Here is a 20,721-nt window from a genome sequence, read left to right as displayed (position 1 = left end):
AACCAGCTTGACCATCCTGGTTTAAGCTGGACATAGCTGGTTTTGGCTGGGAGCCCAGCCTGGCTAGGCTGGTCAGGCTGGTTTTGGCTGGTCATCTCCCAGCCTGACCAGATAAAACCAGGCTGGAAGTGGTCAAAACCCCTCTAAAACCAGGCTGGTCGAGCAGCTAAAACCAGCAAACCATCCTAGGCTGGTTTAAGCTGGATTTTTCAGCAGGGTTAATAGATGAGCAAAAATATTAGCTGCGTCCCAAATCGCATACTTATGCACTATTCTACGCCATTTTGTAGTATAAATAGTGTAAGTAGTGCGTTCACACTGAAAACTCTAAAAACAATAAGTGCACTTTAATTATCCGGATGATGCACTCATTCAGCTGCTAAAATGAAGTGTGTAATGATGGACACTTCACGCACTCAACGACCGCAGGTTTGCTTACGTAGCGGAAGGGGCGGAGCTATCGGACGCACATGTTGAATAACTTTGTTTATTTTGGATGGTGAAAGCAAAATTCTCCTACGAGAGTGATTATAGCGCCTCCTGATGGTGAATGTGGTTATACTCACGGCAGATATTATTTGATAGTTTGGTAATTTATTTCACTGATTTGGCGACCGTCAAGCGTCATCAGGGAAACGGGTTTGAAGTTCCGCTTAGTAAAAAAACATAAGTGCGCCATTTAGGATGACACTACATACATTTGTACTTATGCACTTACACACTCAACAGCATACTATGAGTGCATAGTGTGCCATTTGAGACGCAGCTAATGTCTTGTTTTAAGAAATAATTAGTCAAAATGAAGTTTTTTTTTCTTACAACAAGCTAAATAATCTGCCAGTGGAGTGAGAGAAATAATCTAATTTTTCCTTTTTGACATAGTATCATTTCTCTTATCCCATCTGCAGATTATTTTGCTTCTTTTAAGAAAAATCAATTCATTTTGACTTTTTATTTCTTAAAACAAGACAATTGTTTTTTGCTTGTCCAGAAAATGCTTTTTAAAAAAATAAAAAAATAAAACAAGTAAGACAAGCATTTTTTGTGGTCTATTAGTCTCTAACAAAGGTTCCGTAAACCGAGAAATGGTTTGAAATTAATTGAAAAGACTAACAGGGATGCTCAACCCTGTTCCTGGAGATCTACAGTTGAAGTCAGAATTAATAGCCCCCCCTGTTTATTTTTTTCCCCAATTTCTGTTAAACACAAAGCAGATTTTCTCAACACATTTCTAATCATAATAGTTTTAATAACTCATCTCTAATTACTGATTTATTTTATCTTTGTCATGATGACAGTAAATAATATTAGACTAGATATTCTTCAAGACACTTCTATACAGCTTAAAGTGACAATTAAAGGCTTCACTAGGTTAATTAAGTTAATTAGGCAGGTTAGGGTAATTAGGCAACTTATTGTATAACAATGGTTTGTTCTGTAGACTATCGAGGAAAAATATAGCTTAAAGGGGCTAATAATTTTGTCCCTAAAAGGTGTTTAAAAAAATTAAAAACTGCTTTTATTCTAGCCGAAATAAAACAAATAAGACTTTCTCCAGAAGAAAAAATATTATCAGACATACTGTGAAAATGTTTTTGCTCTGTCAAACTTCATTTGGCAAATATTAGAAAAAGAAAAAAAAAATTAATTCAAGGGGGGCCAATAATTCTGACTTCAACTGTATGTTTTTGATTTCAGTTGCAACCCATATCAAACACACCTGCCTGTAATGATCAAGTTCTGTTCAGGTCCTAGTTAATTGGTTCAGGTGTGTTTTGGTCAGGTTTGGAGCTGAACTCTGCAGGAATGTAGATCTCCAGGAACATGTTTGAACAGCCCTGACTTACAGTATGGACCGTGACCAAATACAAAAGAAAGTAATAGAGTGCATTAGTAGCTTTGTTTCCAAAGCTAGAGATGTGAATTAAAGTCTGGAATATGACCTAAAACATTTGTGAATAAAGCAGCGTTTCCATCCAATGAGAAACAAAAGAGAACAAAATCAGTACTTCTTGATAACCTGGAGCAATCAGGAGCAGTTCTGTATTTCATGTGTTTGGAGAAGCCACTGAGGTGTTTTTTCTTCTCTAATAAATGAGCTGCACCTCAGAAGACGAAGACGAAACACAATAAACACAATGCGGTGGCTTTCAGAGGCATGAGACGATCTTTTGGAGCGCAGACAGATGCTCAAGACAGTTCTAGAGGGAACAATAATACAATAATAATAATAATACTGAAGCACTGTGATGACAGACTGACAGCTGAGGCCTTTTAGAACTGAGCAAAGCAACATTTCAGATGTTTTACAGTGAGCTGGAAATGCTGCAACGTACATCAGTGTGTCCAGTCACACACAGTTATATCTGATATTCATGTCAAAAACGAAATCGTGCTTTGTTTGATAATTTCTTGGCATTTCCATTCAACCATTTTTTAATACAATAATCCAAAATACACATACAAAATAAGTAGATGGAAACATAGCTAGTGCCACTTTTAAAAGGTCTGGTTGCTAATATTTTTTTTGCTATAGGTATTTTCTTTAAGTCAGTATTTGCCCAGAACCAACCGTGACCGCAGCTTTCAGACATTTTCTACAGGCTGTTTACAGTGTCACCAGTTACACAAGAGCAGCTGTTAATTAACATTTCAGCATAGTGTAATGAATAACCATGAAAATGTAAGGCAGGTTTGAAGGATCTGTGCTAAATCACCAAGCTTACTGTCATTTATTGTGTTGTTTTGACTGGTTTATTAGGGAAAGCTGGACGTAGTGATTTATATTTCTGCAGGACACTGCACTACATAATAAACTGATAAAGTAATGACTGGAAACAATGCAGAAATTCTTATTGTTACACTATTTACAAAAGCAGTACATATGTAATTGGGTAAACTAGCAGTGGGCTGGTTATAGAGGCCAAAAATGATGTACTGTTTACATCAGGGGTGTACAAACTCGCTCCTGGAGGGCCGGTGTCTGCATAGTCTAGCTCCAACTTCCTTCAACACACCTCCTTGGAATTGTACCCAGAAAGAGCGTACTTAGCTTGTTCAGGTGTGTCTAATTGGGGTTGGAAATAAAATATGCAGGACACCCGCCCTCCAGGACTGACCCACATATCAAAATTTCTCTGGCCCAGCTCTGGCCCACACAATCAGGTTTTGCTTGGCCCACATGCCGCAGTGAATTACGGTACATGACTGGACCAAATCTGGCTTCCAGACAAGGGCCAAACACGGACCATATCTGGGCCAAGTCTCAGCCAAGTTAATAACTCATAACTGGGCCTGAACTGGACCAGATAGGTTGGTGTGTCATGATTGCAATGAAATTGATAAACCCATGGAGTGATGCGCTTTAGGCACACTATGGGCACGCTTTTTCTCAAAGTGACCTGATTGGTAGAATTTTTTTTCTTTACTCAAAAATGATTTTAGTGTATTTTAAATGTGGGTCAAGACTGGCCAAACTCAAATGGCCCACTTATCACATTTTTAAATCTGGGCCAAATACTACATTTTTCATCTGGCCCAAATCTTGTGTGCCGCCTTAAAGACGGTGCCACCTCTGCCAAACCCGGGCCATGTTTGGCCCTCATGCTGTATGCCAGTGCCGGATGAACGCCTGCTGTGCCAGCTTTATGCCAAATCTGGGCCAGAATTCTTTGCTACTAGGGGAGTTTGGGCACCCTTGGTTTACGTCAATGAAAATGAAAGAGATTCATCCAAAATTAAGATTCTCCTTACTATTTATCTTACACTATTGATCATGTGAACTTATAGCAAATGCTGCAGTGTTTTGAACTACAATTAAACTACACCCACTGGCCACTTTATTAGGTACACCTTGCTAGTACCTGGTTGGACCCGCTTTTGCCTTCAGAACTGCCTTAATCCTTTGTGGCAGAGATTCAACAAGGTACTGGAAATATTCCTCAGAGATTTTGCTCCATATTGACATGATAGCATCACAAAGTTGCTGAAGATTTATCGGCTGGACATCCATGATGCCAATCTCCCGCTCCACCACATCCCAAAGCTGCTCTAATGGATTGAGATCTGGTGACTGTGGAGGCCATTTGAGTACAGTGAACTCATTGTCATGATCAAGAAACCAGTCTGAGATGATTCACGCTTTATGAAATGGAGTGTTATCCTGCTGGAAGTATCAATCGGAAGATGAGTAAACTGTGCTCATAAAGGGATGGACATGGTCAGCAACAATACTCAGGTAGGCTGTGGCGTTGATGCTCAATTGGTACTAATGAGCCGAAAGTGTGCCAAGAAAATCTCCCCCACACCATTACACCACCACCACCAGCCTGAACCGCTGATATAAGGCAGGATGGATTCATGCTTTCATGTTTTTGATGCCAAATTCTGACCCGACCATCCGAATGTCCATTTGCACCCACAGAACTTCCGCTCACTGGATATTTTCTCTTTTTCAGACCATTCTCTGTTAACCCTAGAGGTGGTTGTGTGTGAAAATTCCCGTAGATCAGCAGTTTCTGAAATACTCAGAGCAGCCCGTCTGGCACCAACAACCATTTCACATTCAAAGTCACTTAAATCCCCTTTCTTCCCCATTCTGATGCCCGCTTTGAACTGCAGCAGATCGTCTTGACCATGTCTACTGATCAGAAATTTGCATTAACGAACAGCTGGACAGGTGTACCTAATAAAGTGGCCGGTTTGTGTATATTATAATAATAAATTTTTTTTTTAATGAATTAATTTTATTTATTTTATTAATTTTAATTTATTATAATATTTATAAATGATAAATTATGATAAATACTATACATTTTACTACAGTAAACTGTGGTGTATAGTAGTATAATATACCCCATAGTTGTAGAAAACCACAGTACTGCTGGGTCATTGGTTAATGTTACTGTAGCTGTTGTGCTACCATAGCAATTGTAGAATCACTACAACAGATGAATTAGTATTGTTGTTGTTACCATACCAGCTATAGAATCACCATCGCAGATTAATTCAAGCTCTTTACTATATTATGGTTCAAAAACACTACAGTGTTTACTGTGAGTTTCTATAGTATTTTCCCTGTGGGATGACTCAGATTTCTTCTCTCTCTTGTTTCCCTTTTTTCTTTCTGACTAAGCAGGATGAGGCAGAATCCACAGAGCGAAGTGGCAGCAAGAAACAGGAAGTGGAAGGACTGGGTAAGTCTCATGAGTTAAAGTCGAGTTTTATGGCATTCCTCAAAACGTTTCCATGTAGCTTTTAACTGCCAGGCTAAACAAATATAAAGGGTAAAGAAAACCTCTTTTGTGCATTCAATGGAACAGAAATCAAACATTTGACTTTATCTCTAATGTCCCTAGAGTGTGTGTGTGTGTGTCGGTGAAGTTTCAGCTCAAAATACCAAGTAAATAATGTTCGATAACTCTCTGAAACTGACCCTTTTAGGCGTTTGATCCTAATTGTGGTGTTTTGGTGACTGTCGCTTTAAATGCAAATGAGATTGTGCTCTTTTCAGAAGGGGGCGGAGCTACAAATGCCTGTGCGTCAGCATAGAGGCAGACTCACAAACAAGACTAACGTCCTATGCTAATGAGGGGGATATGGTCACTAGTGGGCGGGGCTTTCTCCCTCTGATGACGTACAAATGGAGAATGTCAATCAAAGTGTTTCGGCAGACTGTTTATATCAAGTCTGATCATAGAAAATAGAATTATTTTTTACCATTAGAGACTTGATATATCCACACTGTTTCAGTGTTTAAACCAATTATAAAAGTGATTTTTGCATAATAGGCAGCCTTTTCTGACGTCACATAGATACTGATAGCTGAAATATTCCGCTTCTTCTCAGTGTACGAGATAATAAACAATGCGCCTGTGGAAATGAATGTGATTGAGGTGTTGTAAAGTCATTTCCAGTCAGCGCTGAAGAATTGTGAAGTTTGTTTTTAGTGCTCGGTTATCTATGTTTTACAGTGGTAAACTTTACCCTGGTTAGCTATCAATCCTGGTATGTCCAGCTATGAGATTGCATACTGTACGTTTGTGTACATCTGGAGTCTTATGTGATGCAGATGTATTTGTAGCTTACTTATTCCTTAGTCTTGCAATAGCCAAAAATACACCGTATGGGTCAAAATGAGGAAATTTTCTTTTTTTTCTGGAGAAAGTCTGATTTGTTTTATTTAGGCCAGAATAAAAGCAGTTTTTCATTTTTTAATCACCATTTTAAGGTCAATATTATTAGCCCCTTTAAGCTATATATTTTTTTTCCGCATGTCTACAGAAAAAACAATCGGAGGGATGCGGTGGAGAGGGGTGTGCGACGTATTTATGGACCGGGGGTGAGACGCGCGATTTCTGGAAGATTATTGTTCGTTTGCATGCATCTGGGAGTCTCCCGAAAGTTCCGGGAGACTTGGGATGTCTGGTATTACATTAACTTTACTAGCCATTTTGCAAGCTAGTGTAGCGCGTGCCTGACTGTAGTAGTGTTTGGAGATGGGCGGGTGTGGTGATATGTGAACAGGTTATTGAGATTGGCTGTTTTGTGTGGGGTCCAGGGTTGCTGGGGCAACGGGGCGGAGCCAGCACGAGATGGTCTACTGTTTAACATGACAGCGAGAAGGCAGCATGTTGTCTGTTGAGGGTTGTTGCACTGAAAACATTATATTTTGTACTTATTCTCTTATATCTTTTTAGATGTTAGTCTGAATCGAATCGTACGGTTTGCAATGCGTAATCGAAAAAATAATCAACAGATTAAACGATTGTTAAAATAATCGTTAGCTGCAGCCCTAGTTTACAGAACACAAAATACTTTGTAGAAATTCAGTGAATTAAACTGCACAACCCAAAAGAAACGATGCTAATCAAAATGATAAGAGTCTGCTCTCTATAAAACAAAAATGGTTGATTTTATTTTATTTAATATTTGCTCATTTATGAGGAAAAAGTGTCGTTATGGATGTGACCAACCCAGGCTCATTCTGAAAACATAGTCCCGGGGACGTTTCTGGAGACCGGGAAATACGTCCCGGGAGATATGTATTTTTGCAGTTTTTTTTTTGCGCGAATCCGTGAGAGGCCGCTGTGTGCGTTTCGTTCGTGTGTCGAACAGGAACACCCTCCTCCTTCCCTAAACTAAACTAACCACGATTCACAAAAGCTGTCCAGAAAAAGAAAAGCCTTCGTCTGATATTTTACCCTGTTTTCGGATTTTACCTCATTCTCACCCTGTTTTGAACTTGTTCGCTTTATTTTTTGGATTTTGTTTTTGCTTTCTTACCTGATTTCTGGAACTGCTCTTCCTCGGACTTGAATCCGGTCATCAATCAGTGGCGAAGCACAAAATGCGGAGGCCCACCTGCACGGATAACTGACAGGGCCCTGGGGGGGGGGTTACAGTGGGCTTCACAAATTGAGGAGCGATCACAAATCGAAAGCGGTGAGAGCGTCAAAGTAGCCAGAAGTCATTCATTTTTAATGAGAACCGGCGGCGAGGAACAGCGTGGCACGTCTTCTCCTGTTTAGGCGTCGAGGAGAGTTGAAATCAAGTCAACTTTATGGTAATGAGCTATGACGCGGTTCGGCGGCAAGCAATCAGAATGAAGACGTCCACCTCTTGAGAGGAGTTCAGAGAACACAGACCTGTGAACTTTGGTTTCGACCACAGTTGTTCCCTAGAGTTTGATTATTGCGGTTGCCGGATTTTCAATTATTGAAAATCGTGACAACGTGGCACCCTAATCAGGCGGGGCCCCCCCGCGGTGCGTGCCCTGCGGGCCTGTCCGCTACGCCACTGTCGTCGTTGTGGTCAGCCCCTCTCTGCGCCTCCAGTCCGCCGACGTACAAGACGAGCTAACCGGACAAACTGGTAGCAGCGGGAAAGCCTTCCACACGGAGGTGAGTGGCCGGCCGGCAAACGCCGAAAGTAACGACGTCACATCGCCCCGCAGCATTCAATTAAAAAAAAAATGAAATGCAGCCAAATGTACCTCCGGCCACGTATTTTGCAGTCTCCAGAAACGTCCACGGGACTACGTTTTCAGAATGAGCCTGGGTTGGATGTGACGGATGTGAAATTGCCACTTGTGTGACTTCGGTAAATAAAATAGAATAGTTTAAATGTATTGACAGATGCATTTTTGAGTATTTCTAAAGCACTGTAAAATACTTGCCTACCCCAAAAACCCAGAAAAGGTTTCCGTATTTAGGTGAAAACGTCATTTTTTTTCATGCCAAGTTTGACATTTGCACGTAATTGCTGGTATATATTTGCCTGAATGGTCACATGAGAGCACTTCTCCATAACTTCTATATCCACTCTTTTATAACTTCACAATTTGGATTACTGCAGTTCTTCATTTTATGGCATTTCTAAATCTGCTCCAATGCTGCAGCCAAAATCCCTAAAAATGCTCACAAATGTGAGCACATCGTCCCCTTCCTACATTCATATTAAAGAGTAAAGTAAGCTCTGAATGGCGAGCTCTGACTGCTGGACTTTGCCTGATTGAGTAACTCTTTAATCAGCAGTGCTGTGAGATAACTGGAGTTTCAGTGTTTTAGCCTGTCCTGGTTTCTCAGTGTGCTGATTTGCATGTGTTGTGTGTCGTCAGGTAACGGGGTGGGGCTTATTGCTGCAGGGGGCGGAGCTGATACCGAGACGGACATCAACCTGGAGGTGTCCTTCTCTGAGCAGGCGCTGGTCTATAAAGAAGAGCTGAAGCTCAGCAAACCTCAGAGTCAAGCTGATGACAGACTGCCTGTGAGAGAGATGGTCTTACACACACACACACACACACACACACACACACACACACACACACACACACACACACAAACACACACAAATTATGAACAGAATTGGTGACAATGGGCAGCCCTGCTGGAGTCCAATATGCACTGGAAACAAGTCTGACTTATTGCTGGCAATGCGAACCAAACTCCTACTCTGTTCATACTGGCCCTTAACGGAGCACCCCATACTCCCAGAGCACCCTCCACAGAATGCCACAAGGGTCGAATGCCTTCTCCAAGTCCACAAAACACATGTGAACTGGTTGGGCATACTCCCATGAGCCCTTGAGCATCCTGCCGGGGGTATGGAGCTGGTAATCCAAAATGCGCCTAAAACTAAGCGGATGGAATCAAAGCTACTGAGCATCAGGGAATTCGACATTTGACTTAGACTGTGAACCAAGACTTCAGCATCACTCTACTGACCTCAGTGTTGTCCTGCAGCTCTCTGGGTCTGTTTGCTCACTGTGTCTCTGCTTTCTCAGGATTTTAAAGTGTCTCAGGATAAGACGGGACAGACTAAAGTGGGCGATCTGTCGGCGGAGGACATGAAGAAGGTGCGCAGGCTGGTCCTGATAGAGATGAGCGCTCTGTTCGACACGTGCGGAGTCGAGGTCAAGGCTCATAAAGCACTCAAGGTCAAAGTCAGAGGTCGGTCAATCTGTTTTATTCATTGATTAATTAATTTTTTCGGCTTAGTCCGTTTATTAATCCGGGGTCGCCACAGCAGAATGAACCGCCAACTTATCCAGCATGTTTTTCTCTAGGAAACATCCACACACTCTCATTCACACTCATACACTATGGACAATTTAGCCTACCCAATTCACCTGTACCGCATGTGTTTGGACTGTGGGGGAAACCGGAGCATCTGGAGAATCCCACGCGAACGCAGGGAGAACATGCAAACTCCACACAGAAACGCCAACTGATCCAGCCAAGACTGGAACCAGCAATCTTCTTGCTGTGAGGCGACAGCACTACTGCGCCACTACGTCTCCCCACTCTGTTTATTATTTGTTTGGTTAAAAGAGACTGAATTTAATATAGCATAAGGCTAATTTGCCGCCCTCGTCCCTGGTTAGGCTTTAAATTAAAAAAAGTGATCGTACCTAAATCCATATGCAATTTCATACAGAGTCACAAACCTAAAATGTAAGTCTACCTGCATACAAAAAGAAATTTAAACTCGACCAACACGAGTAAATCATAACTAGGCCCACACGTTCGCAGATTTCAGTGAATTTTTTTTAGCCCATCATTGAGTGTAAATACATATTTATTCATTTTTATATGGTTTTCAGTAGTATTATTGAATAATATGCAAATGTTTAGATAAATTGTGTACAATACAGTTTGTAAAGTAAAAATTTCGGTCTTTTAGCAGATGTTATATGAGAAATGTATTGTGGTTACTAAACAAGGGAATTTAAGCAGATTTGCATTGTAAACCTGCAATAAAAGTTAAAAGTACAACAGATAAAATAACAAGAGATCAGTATATGGAAAACGTCTAACCTTCTTAAGTAAATTCCATGAGAGGTAACCCTGGGGAAAAACAGGCCAATCGGAACACAAAGCAGACTGTTGCGTGACTCACTGGGCTATTCATTAGCACGTTCTCATTATTTAAATATACACTGTACACTGCAATACACTTTATTAAACATCAAGGGCCCTGAAACAGCTATAAACTTCTTTTTTTTTATTGGTGGGACCAGTGAAAATGTTGGCAGGGCAAGTAAAAATCTGAACCACTAGCCTGATCAAGCCAGTAGAAAAAAATCCACCATACAATAAACCTTGTTAGATATCACTCATTATATCGAAGTAAAATAAACCTATTTAAGTTCAAAAGATTTAACAAGGCTTTGTTACAGTAGTTTTGAACAAGATAACTATGATTATTTTGCACTTGTGTATTTCAGAGTATGTTATCCCATATGTGTTTGTGAGAGAGAAAGAAAAAGAGCAGGTACTTAGACCTGTTCTTCAGAGCAGAGCTCATTAATATTCATGACCGTTCCAAATATGGTCAATAAGGACCTTCTGATTCTAGGGGTATTGTATCATAGATATATACATTAGATGTCGCCCGGCCTATTGTTGTCTATTGGACGGAATGCGTCAATAGCGCCGCCATCTTGCTACAGGGTAGCGCTCCTTTGAAATGAATGCGGGACCAAGGTACAGTGGAGGACTGTGGCCATCCAAAGCCAGAGATATACACATATACACATATATCTGTGATCGGGAGTTTTCCTGGATGTTAGTATGTAATTTTTTTTTCTAATTACAAAAATTTTAATTTTACATCACTTTTCTACATTGATGGATCAGTGACCGCACGAGCATTCCTGACAAAAAGCTTGTGTTTGTGTGTACAGAAATGTACTATTCACCCTCCCTGTTAAATCTGATCTAATCATGTCCTGAAACACAGCTCCTCTCCTGCTTTCACTGCTCATACTGACGGAGGGAGCGATTCGTTTGTGAATGAATCCCCCAAACGACTCTTTCACTAACGTTAGCCGACAATAATACAAGTTTCTGGCAGCGCAGCATCTCGTTGTCATATTTCTTTTGCATTGTTTGCTAATTTTATTCAACAAAACTAGCATAAGCCGAGTGCTTTGTGCTTTGCCGTATGGTGAATGCAGTAAGTGACTGTTATCATCAATAACGTTACCTGATTAGCACGAAAGCTCAGAACATACAAAAACAGAAAAAAATCTTAATATTACCTATGAAATGTTCTGCCTTTGTGCTTTGTTTTCTTTGTTTGCTCATTACTACACCCGTAGACAGCGCTAAAGTCCCGCATCTTCACGTAATAACACTGTCTTGACTAGTGCGGTTGAATGATATTCGTCCTAGGAGCACTGTACCAATGTGGCGGCGCTATTGACGCATGCTCAGGGTCCCTATGCGATATCTAGTGTATATATCTAAGGTATTGTATTAATAAACAAGCATATAAAACAGTTTCTGTAAAATGTCTTACTTTGCCTAAGCCAGTGGTTCTCAAAGTGGGGGTCGGGACCCCCCGAGGGGTCGCGGGGCAATGAAGGGGGGTCGCCTGGTGATTTCCAAAAATCTATTTATTTTTATTCAACCATAAGAATTAACATATTTTATCCATAACTATACTGAAAATAAGAATAGTTGTTTGTAGTTACTATATAGTTACTATAGTAGCTTATAGTTACTAGTTCTATTGGATTGCGACCCCTGGGGTAATTACATTATATTAAAGGCAGCAATAGCGTCAGATGCATTTTGATTTTATAACATCAGGTTATACTTTCTGGCACATTTAAAGCACTGACACAAATTTAATTGGTGTGTCTGCGCCATTGCATGCAAGGTTTCTGTATTTATAACCACCTCAGAGGATATTGGGGGTCGCGAGTCACTGGCATTTTTATTTTGGGGGTCGCGGGCTGAAAAGTTTGGGAACCCCTGGCCTAAGCCACATACCTACTATGTAGATATCAGAGAACATTTTAAGTTATTGGATTAGTGCAGTATATGGCACCTTTAATTGTAAAATCTCAATAGGATCTTCGAGTGTAAATATAATGTGACAAAAAGTCAGTTTGGTAGTCTTATATCACCGCTCTGGCCATTGTAGTGGCTGTCGGATTCTCGTAGTGTGAGTGTTAATGTGCTGTGTGTGTTTGTGTGATGACACTGGCTGAAACTGCGCTGTTTTGTCTTGTCGTCCACAGAGTCGGGTTTGTTTGGTGTTCCTCTGTCTGTTTTGCTTGATCAAGACCAGCGCAGGATCCCAGGAACCAAAGTGCCTCTGATACTGCAGCATGTAGGAGACACACACACACACTACGGCACATGACACACACTACTGTGCGCGCGCACAAACACAACTTTCATTTGAAGAAGTGCGTAAATGATGGAGGTAAGCGCACTGGGTGATGCTGAGCTCGTGTTTTCCAGCTGATCTCTCATATAGAGGAGCAGGGTTTGGACACAGAAGGTGTGCTGAGGATTCCTGGCGCAGCTACTCGAGTCAAGGTATGAGAATAAAGCTTTACCTCTTTTTTTACATTTACATCCCATGTGCAAAATAAAATGATCACCTATAATGGGAAGCTGCTAGACATGACCAGAAATAAAAGCACAAGTTTCTGCAAGAGGAGAAACTGCTTGTGTCTTCTGTTGAACACAAAAGAAGATATTTTGAAGAATGTTGAAATCCATAAAAGGTTATAACCACTTGAGGGAGAGTAAATAGCGAGTAAATTAGAATTTTATGGTGAACTATCCCTTAATGGAAATCTCCAATGATATGTGTGCGTGATATTAATATAGAGAATGTGGGGTGCAGCTCTACATCTGGATGTGTCTGTAAGGTGTGTGTATGTGTTTGTGTGTGTGTCAGGCCGTCTGCCATGAGCTGGAGCACAAGTTTTATGAAGGCCTGTTTCCTTGGGAGAGTCTGAAGCAGCATGACGCTGCCAGTCTACTGAAGCTGTTCATCAGAGAGCTGCCGTACCCGCTGCTGACCGTACAGTACTTCAACGCCTTCATCTCTGTGCTGAGTGAGTACATGCACACACACACAAGAAAACAATTGTGCAGGGTTCCCATGGGTCAGGGCATTTCTGGAATATCACAGATTTTTGTTTGTTTGTTGTCAAAGTCATCTACTAAAGAGTTGCTTTCCAAATGACACACTATACACTTGTGCACTTTTACACTCAACTGTGTAGTGCAGAGGTTAGTGACGTCCCAAATGGAACACTAAAGTTCCCCTTTATCTGAAGTCCCTCCCCTTTTATTAGCTCCCACCTTCATCATTAGCTCCTCCCTTTCACCATCAGCTCCTCCCCTTCATCAGCAGCTCTTTCCCTTCACCATCAGCTCCTCCCCTTCATAAGCGGCTCCTTCCATTCACTATCAGCTCCTCCCCTTCTTCAGTAGCTCCTTCCCTTCACCATCAGCTCCTCCCCTTCTTCAGTAGCTCCTTCCCTTCACAATCAGCTCCTCCCCTTCATCAGTAGCTCCTTCCCTTCACCATCAGCTCCTCCCCTTCTTCAGTAGCTCTTTCCCTTCACCATCAGCTCCTCCCCTTCCTCAGTAGCTCCTTCCCTTCACCATCAGCTCCTCCCCTTCTTCAGTCGCTCCTTCCCTTCCCCATCAGCTCATCCCCTTCATCAGCAGCTCCTTCTATTCAACATCTGCTCCTCCCCTTTATCTGCAGCTCCTCCCATTAGCCCCTCCCCTTTATCAGCTCCTCCCCCTCATTATCAACTCCTGCCCTTTATTTGAATTCCCTTCTTTATTAGCTCCCTCTTCATCAGCAGCTCCTTCTATTCAACATCTGCTCCTCCCCTTTATCTGCAGCTCCTCCCATTAGCCCCTCCCCTTTATCAGCTCCTCCCCCTCATTATCAACTCCTGCCCTTTATTTGAATTCCCTTCTTTATTAGCTCCCTCTTCATCAGCAGCTCCTTCCATTCACCATCTGCTCCTCCCCATTATCTGCAGCTCCTCCCATTAGCCCATCCCCTTTATCAGCCCCTCCCCCTTAAGGCTGATTTATACTTCTGCGTCAAACACCGGCGTATGCTACGGCGCTGACGCATAGCCCTTCGCCGTGGCCGTCGCCGTCACTGACGTGCACCTCTCAAAAAATGTAACTACACGTCGCAACGACGCGTAGCGTAAGCTCTGTGATTGGTCGGCTTGGTAGCGCTGACGAGTCTGGGCGGGACCGAGAGCCGCGCGAATGGCGCGAGCGATTGTTTACAAGTGTGGAGTCCCGTGAAGGAGCTCCGGATGGAAAGTTTTGTTTTGTGTTTACCTCATAGTTAAAGTTGTTGCACGTCCGCCGGTTCCTGCCTCAAAATGAGCGAGTTTGAGCCACTTGTACATCCCGTAAGTGTTCAGGAAAAGCAAAAAAGCAGAGAAGAAACTCGACACAGAGGAACATTTACACCTCACTGCCCACTAGCGTTTCGGAAGTGTTAATGCAGACCAACAGAGACAGCGCGCAGAAGTATAAATGCACAGCCACGCGCGTTGCCTGCGCCGTGGGTTACGCCGGTCACTTGACGCAGAAGTATAAATCAGGCTTTATTATCAACTCCTTCCCTTTTATCTGAATTCCCTCCCCTTTATTAGCTCCCTCTTCATCAGCAGCTCCTCCCCTTCATCAGCAGCTCATCCCCATAGCCCCTCCCCTTTAACAGTAGCATCTCCTCATACCGCTCTCCCCTTTTTAGCAGCTCCTCCCCTTCATTATAACTCCTTTCCTTTATCTCAAGTCCCTCCCCTTTTTTAGCTTCCTCTTTATTAGCAGCTCCTCCCCTTCACCATCAGCATCTCCCCTTCATCATCAGCTTCTCCCACAAATAAGTAGCATCTCCATTTCGCCAGCAGCTCCTCCCCTTCACCATCAGCTCCTCCCCTTCATCATCAGCTTCTCCCCCACATAAGTAGATCCTCCTTTTCACCAGCAGCCCCTCCCCTTCATCAACAGATCCTCCCCTTCATCAGCAGCTCATCCCCTTAAAAAGTAGCTTGCCCTTCATCAGAAGCTCCTCCCCCATATCCATCCCCCTCATCAGTAGCTCCTCCCCAAAGCCCCTCCCCTTCTTTAGCAGCTACTCTCCTTCGTTATCAACTCTTCCCCTTCATCTGAGGTCCCTCCCCTTTGTTAGCTCCCCCATCATTGGTTCTTCCCCTTCATCAGTAGCCCCGCCACTTTAACGGCAGCTCCTCTTCTTTACCAGTAGCTTCTCCCTTTCATCAGCAGCTCCGCCCCTTCATCATCAGCCCCTCCCCTTCATCTGTAGCTCCTCCCCTTCATCCGCAACTCATCCCGTCCCCTGCACCTTTTTAATATGATGCAAAGATGATAAAATACATAAACAAATAGAAAATTATCCATAATGGAACGCCTTGGAATGCTCATCAGCCAATCAGAATCAAGCATTCAGAAACCTCATAGTGTAAGTGTGATGTGAGTGTGTGTGTGTGTGTGTTGTTTTAATCAGAGTTGCCCACTCAGAAGCAGCAGCTGCAGGCTCTGAATCTGCTGGTGCTGCTGTTGCCCGAACACAACCGAGACACACTGAAGGTACGCTACAAATTCACACACGTCTTCTGCAACCACTTCGCACGTGTGTGATCAGCAGTGTGTGTGTGTGTTCAGGCATTGATGGAGTTCTTCCAGCGCGTGATCCACCATAAGGACAAGAACAAAATGACCCTCAACAATGTGGCAGTGGTGATGGCGCCCAACATCTTCATGTGTAAAGGTTTCCGCAGTAAGATCAGCGAGCAGCAGGAATTTGCCATGGCAACCGGCACCGCCAACATCGTACGGCTGCTCATCCGCTACCAGAACCTCCTCTGGACGGTATGCCTGAGGTTTAGCTGGAGTTTAGTAGATGACTGAGGTTTAGCTGAGTTTAGTAGATGACTGAGGTTTAGCTGGAGTTCAGTAGATGACTGAGGTTAAGCTGGAGTTCAGTAGATAACTGAGGTTTAGCTGGAGTTCAGTAGATGACTGAGGTTTAGCTGGAGTTCAGTAGATGACTGAGGTTAAGCTGGAGTTTATTAGATGACTGAGGTTTAGCTGGAGTTTAGTAGATGACTGAGGTTTAGCTGGAGTTTAGTAGATGACTGAGGTTTAGCTGGAGTTTAGTAGATGACTGAGGTTTAGCTGGAGTTCAGTAGATGACTGAGGTTAAGCTGGAGTTCAGTAGATGACTGAGGTTTAGCTGGAGTTCAGTAGATGACTGAGGTTTAGCTGGAGTTCAGTAGATGACTGAGGTTTAGCTGGAGTTTAGTAGATGACTGAGGTTTAGCTGGAGTTCAGTAGATGACTGAGGTTTAGCTGGAGTTCAGTAGATGACTGAGGTTAAGCTGGAGTTTAGTAGATGACTGAGGTTTAGCTGGAGTTTATTAGATGACTGAGGTTTAGCTGGAGTTTATTAGATGACTGAGGTTTAGCTGAAGTTTAGTAGATGACTGAGGTTTAGCTGGAGTTTATTAGTTGACTCTGGTTAAGCTGGAGTTTAGTAGATGACTGAGGTTTAGCTGGAGTTTAGTAGATGACTGAGGTTTAGCTGGAGTTTAGTAGATGACTGAGGTTAAGCTGGAGTTTATTAGATGACTGAGGTTTAGCTGGAGTTTAGTAGATGACTGAGGTTTAGCTGGAGTTCAGTAGATGACTGAGGTTAAGCTGGAGTTTATTAGATGACTGAGGTTTAGCTGGAGTTTAGTAGATGACTGAGGTTTAGCTGGAGTTTATTAGTTGACTCTGGTTAAGCTGGAGTTTAGTAGATGACTGAGGTTTAGCTGGAGTTTAGTAGATGACTGAGGTTTAGCTGGAGTTTAGTAGATGACTGAGGTTTAGCTGGAGTTTAGTAGATGACTGAGGTTTAGCTGGAGTTTAGTAGATGACTGAGGTTAAGCTGGAGTTCAGTAGATGACTGAGGTTTAGCTGGAGTTCAGTAGATGACTGAGGTTTAGCTGGAGTTCAGTAGATGACTGAGGTTAAGCTGGAGTTTATTAGATGACTGAGGTTAAGCTGGAGTTTAGTAGATGACTGAGGTTTAGCTGGAGTTTAGTAGATGACTGAGGTTTAGCTGGAGTTCAGTAGATGACTGAGGTTTAGCTGGAGTTTATTAGATGACTGAGGTTTAGCTGGAGTTTAGTAGATGACTGAGGTTTAGCTGGAGTTTAGTAGATGACTGAGGTTTAGCTGGAGTTTAGTAGATGACTGAGGCTTAGCTGGAGTTCAGTAGATGACTGAGGTTTAGCTGGAGTTCAGTAGATGACTGAGGTTAAGCTGGAGTTTATTAGATGACTGAGGTTTAGCTGGAGTTTAGTAGATGACTGAGGTTTAGCTGGAGTTTAGTAGATGACTGAGGTTTAGCTGGAGTTTAGTAGATGACTGAGGCTTAGCTGGAGTTCAGTAGATGACTGAGGTTAAGCTGGAGTTTATTAGATGACTGAGGTTTAGCTGGAGTTTAGTAGATGACTGAGGTTTAGCTGGAGTTCAGTAGATGACTGAGGTTTAGCTGGAGTTCAGTAGATGACTGAGGTTAAGCTGGAGTTTAGTAGATGACTGAGGTTTAGCTGGAGTTTATTAGATGACTGAGGTTTAGCTGGAGTTTATTAGATGACTGAGGTTTAGCTGAAGTTTAGTAGATGACTGAGGTTTAGCTGGAGTTTATTAGTTGACTCTGGTTAAGCTGGAGTTTAGTAGATGACTGAGGTTTAGCTGGAGTTTAGTAGATGACTGAGGTTTAGCTGGAGTTTAGTAGATGACTGAGGTTAAGCTGGAGTTTATTAGATGACTGAGGTTTAGCTGGAGTTTAGTAGATGACTGAGGTTTAGCTGGAGTTCAGTAGATGACTGAGGTTAAGCTGGAGTTCAGTAGATGACTGAGGTTTAGCTGGAGTTTATTAGTTGACTCTGGTTAAGCTGGAGTTTAGTAGATGACTGAGGTTTAGCTGGAGTTTAGTAGATGACTGAGGTTTAGCTGGAGTTTAGTAGATGACTGAGGTTAAGCTGGAGTTCAGTAGATGACTGAGGTTTAGCTGGAGTTCAGTAGATGACTGAGGTTAAGCTGGAGTTTATTAGATGACTGAGGTTTAGCTGGAGTTTAGTAGATGACTGAGGTTTAGCTGGAGTTTAGTAGATGACTGAGGTTTAGCTGGAGTTTAGTAGATGACTGAGGCTTAGCTGGAGTTCAGTAGATGACTGAGGTTTAGCTGGAGTTTAGTAGATGACTGAGGTTTAGCTGGAGTTTATTAGATGACTGAGGTTTAGCTGAAGTTTAGTAGATGACTGAGGTTTAGCTGGAGTTTATTAGTTGACTCTGGTTAAGCTGGAGTTTAGTAGATGACTGAGGTTTAGCTGGAGTTTAGTAGATGACTGAGGTTTAGCTGGAGTTTAGTAGATGACTGAGGTTAAGCTGGAGTTTATTAGATGACTGAGGTTTAGCTGGAGTTTAGTAGATGACTGAGGTTTAGCTGAAGTTTATTAGTTGACTCTGGTTAAGCTGGAGTTTAGTAGATGACTGAGGTTTAGCTGGAGTTTAGTAGATGACTGAGGTTTAGCTGGAGTTTATTAGTTGACTCTGGTTAAGCTGGAGTTTAGTAGATGACTGAGGTTTAGCTGGAGTTTAGTAGATGACTGAGGTTTAGCTGGAGTTTAGTAGATGACTGAGGTTTAGCTGGAGTTTAGTAGATGACTGAGGTTTAGCTGGAGTTTAGTAGATGACTGAGGTTAAGCTGGAGTTCAGTAGATGACTGAGGTTTAGCTGGAGTTCAGTAGATGACTGAGGTTTAGCTGGAGTTCAGTAGATGACTGAGGTTAAGCTGGAGTTTATTAGATGACTGAGGTTAAGCTGGAGTTTAGTAGATGACTGAGGTTTAGCTGGAGTTTAGTAGATGACTGAGGTTTAGCTGGAGTTCAGTAGATGACTGAGGTTTAGCTGGAGTTTATTAGATGACTGAGGTTTAGCTGGAGTTTAGTAGATGACTGAGGTTTAGCTGGAGTTTAGTAGATGACTGAGGTTTAGCTGGAGTTTAGTAGATGACTGAGGCTTAGCTGGAGTTCAGTAGATGACTGAGGTTTAGCTGGAGTTCAGTAGATGACTGAGGTTAAGCTGGAGTTTATTAGATGACTGAGGTTTAGCTGGAGTTTAGTAGATGACTGAGGTTTAGCTGGAGTTTAGTAGATGACTGAGGTTTAGCTGGAGTTTAGTAGATGACTGAGGCTTAGCTGGAGTTCAGTAGATGACTGAGGTTAAGCTGGAGTTTATTAGATGACTGAGGTTTAGCTGGAGTTTAGTAGATGACTGAGGTTTAGCTGGAGTTCAGTAGATGACTGAGGTTTAGCTGGAGTTCAGTAGATGACTGAGGTTAAGCTGGAGTTTAGTAGATGACTGAGGTTTAGCTGGAGTTTATTAGATGACTGAGGTTTAGCTGGAGTTTATTAGATGACTGAGGTTTAGCTGAAGTTTAGTAGATGACTGAGGTTTAGCTGGAGTTTATTAGTTGACTCTGGTTAAGCTGGAGTTTAGTAGATGACTGAGGTTTAGCTGGAGTTTAGTAGATGACTGAGGTTTAGCTGGAGTTTAGTAGATGACTGAGGTTAAGCTGGAGTTTATTAGATGACTGAGGTTTAGCTGGAGTTTAGTAGATGACTGAGGTTTAGCTGGAGTTCAGTAGATGACTGAGGTTAAGCTGGAGTTCAGTAGATGACTGAGGTTTAGCTGGAGTTTATTAGTTGACTCTGGTTAAGCTGGAGTTTAGTAGATGACTGAGGTTTAGCTGGAGTTTAGTAGATGACTGAGGTTTAGCTGGAGTTTAGTAGATGACTGAGGTTTAGCTGGAGTTTAGTAGATGACTGAGGTTAAGCTGGAGTTCAGTAGATGACTGAGGTTTAGCTGGAGTTCAGTAGATGACTGAGGTTAAGCTGGAGTTTATTAGATGACTGAGGTTTAGCTGGAGTTTAGTAGATGACTGAGGTTTAGCTGGAGTTTAGTAGATGACTGAGGTTTAGCTGGAGTTTAGTAGATGACTGAGGCTTAGCTGGAGTTCAGTAGATGACTGAGGTTAAGCTGGAGTTTATTAGATGACTGAGGTTAAGCTGGAGTTCAGTAGATGACTGAGGTTAAGCTGGAGTTTAGTAGATGACTGAGGTTTAGCTGGAGTTCAGTAGATGACTGAGGTTAAGCTGAAGTTTAGTAGATGACTGAGGCCCCGTTTACACTAATGCGTTTTAGTTTGAAAACGCATAAGTTTTGCTACGGTTACGCCATCCGTCCACACTACGCCGGAGTTCTCGAGCGCCGAAAACGGAGCGTTTCGAAAACGCTGGAGAGGCCGTTTTCATTCTGAAACGCTGCAGCTCCGTCTCAGTGTGGATGATGGAAA

The 20,721-nt window shown here is 42.5% G+C and overlaps 2 protein-coding genes across 6 annotated transcripts in view; both read left to right on the top strand.

The window, feature by feature from the left end:
* ppil4 (peptidylprolyl isomerase (cyclophilin)-like 4) overlaps positions 1–187 on the top strand; it is an 892,903-nt gene extending 892,716 nt beyond the window's left edge. The window contains exon 15 of the mRNA XM_087296902.1: positions 112–187. The gene's annotated coding sequence lies outside the window, so the exon portion shown is untranslated. The remainder of the gene's footprint in view (positions 1–111) is intronic.
* The window catches only part of arhgap18 (Rho GTPase activating protein 18), a 48,523-nt gene that overhangs the window by 21,893 nt on the left and 5,909 nt on the right, over positions 1–20,721 (top strand). For 3 of the 5 annotated variants that reach the window (XM_087297976.1, XM_087297977.1, XM_087297975.1), the window contains 8 exons: positions 5,135–5,195; positions 8,618–8,766; positions 9,284–9,449; positions 12,530–12,621; positions 12,756–12,833; positions 13,201–13,360; positions 15,820–15,902; positions 15,978–16,184. In XM_087297976.1, coding sequence (XP_087154102.1) covers positions 5,135–5,195; positions 8,618–8,766; positions 9,284–9,449; positions 12,530–12,621; positions 12,756–12,833; positions 13,201–13,360; positions 15,820–15,902; positions 15,978–16,184 — 996 coding nt within the window. The remainder of the gene's footprint in view (positions 1–5,134; positions 5,196–8,617; positions 8,767–9,283; positions 9,450–12,529; positions 12,622–12,755; positions 12,834–13,200; positions 13,361–15,819; positions 15,903–15,977; positions 16,185–20,721) is intronic. The other 2 variants (XM_087297979.1, XM_087297978.1) reach the window with 1 other exon arrangement.

This window comes from Danio rerio, chromosome 20 (assembly GCF_052040795.2).
Source record: "Danio rerio strain M-AB ecotype USA chromosome 20, GRCz13ab, whole genome shotgun sequence".
NCBI lineage: Eukaryota > Metazoa > Chordata > Actinopteri > Cypriniformes > Danionidae > Danio > Danio rerio.
The sequence above is the reverse complement of the archived record's forward strand: the minus strand, read 5'-3'. Positions and strand labels throughout refer to the sequence as shown.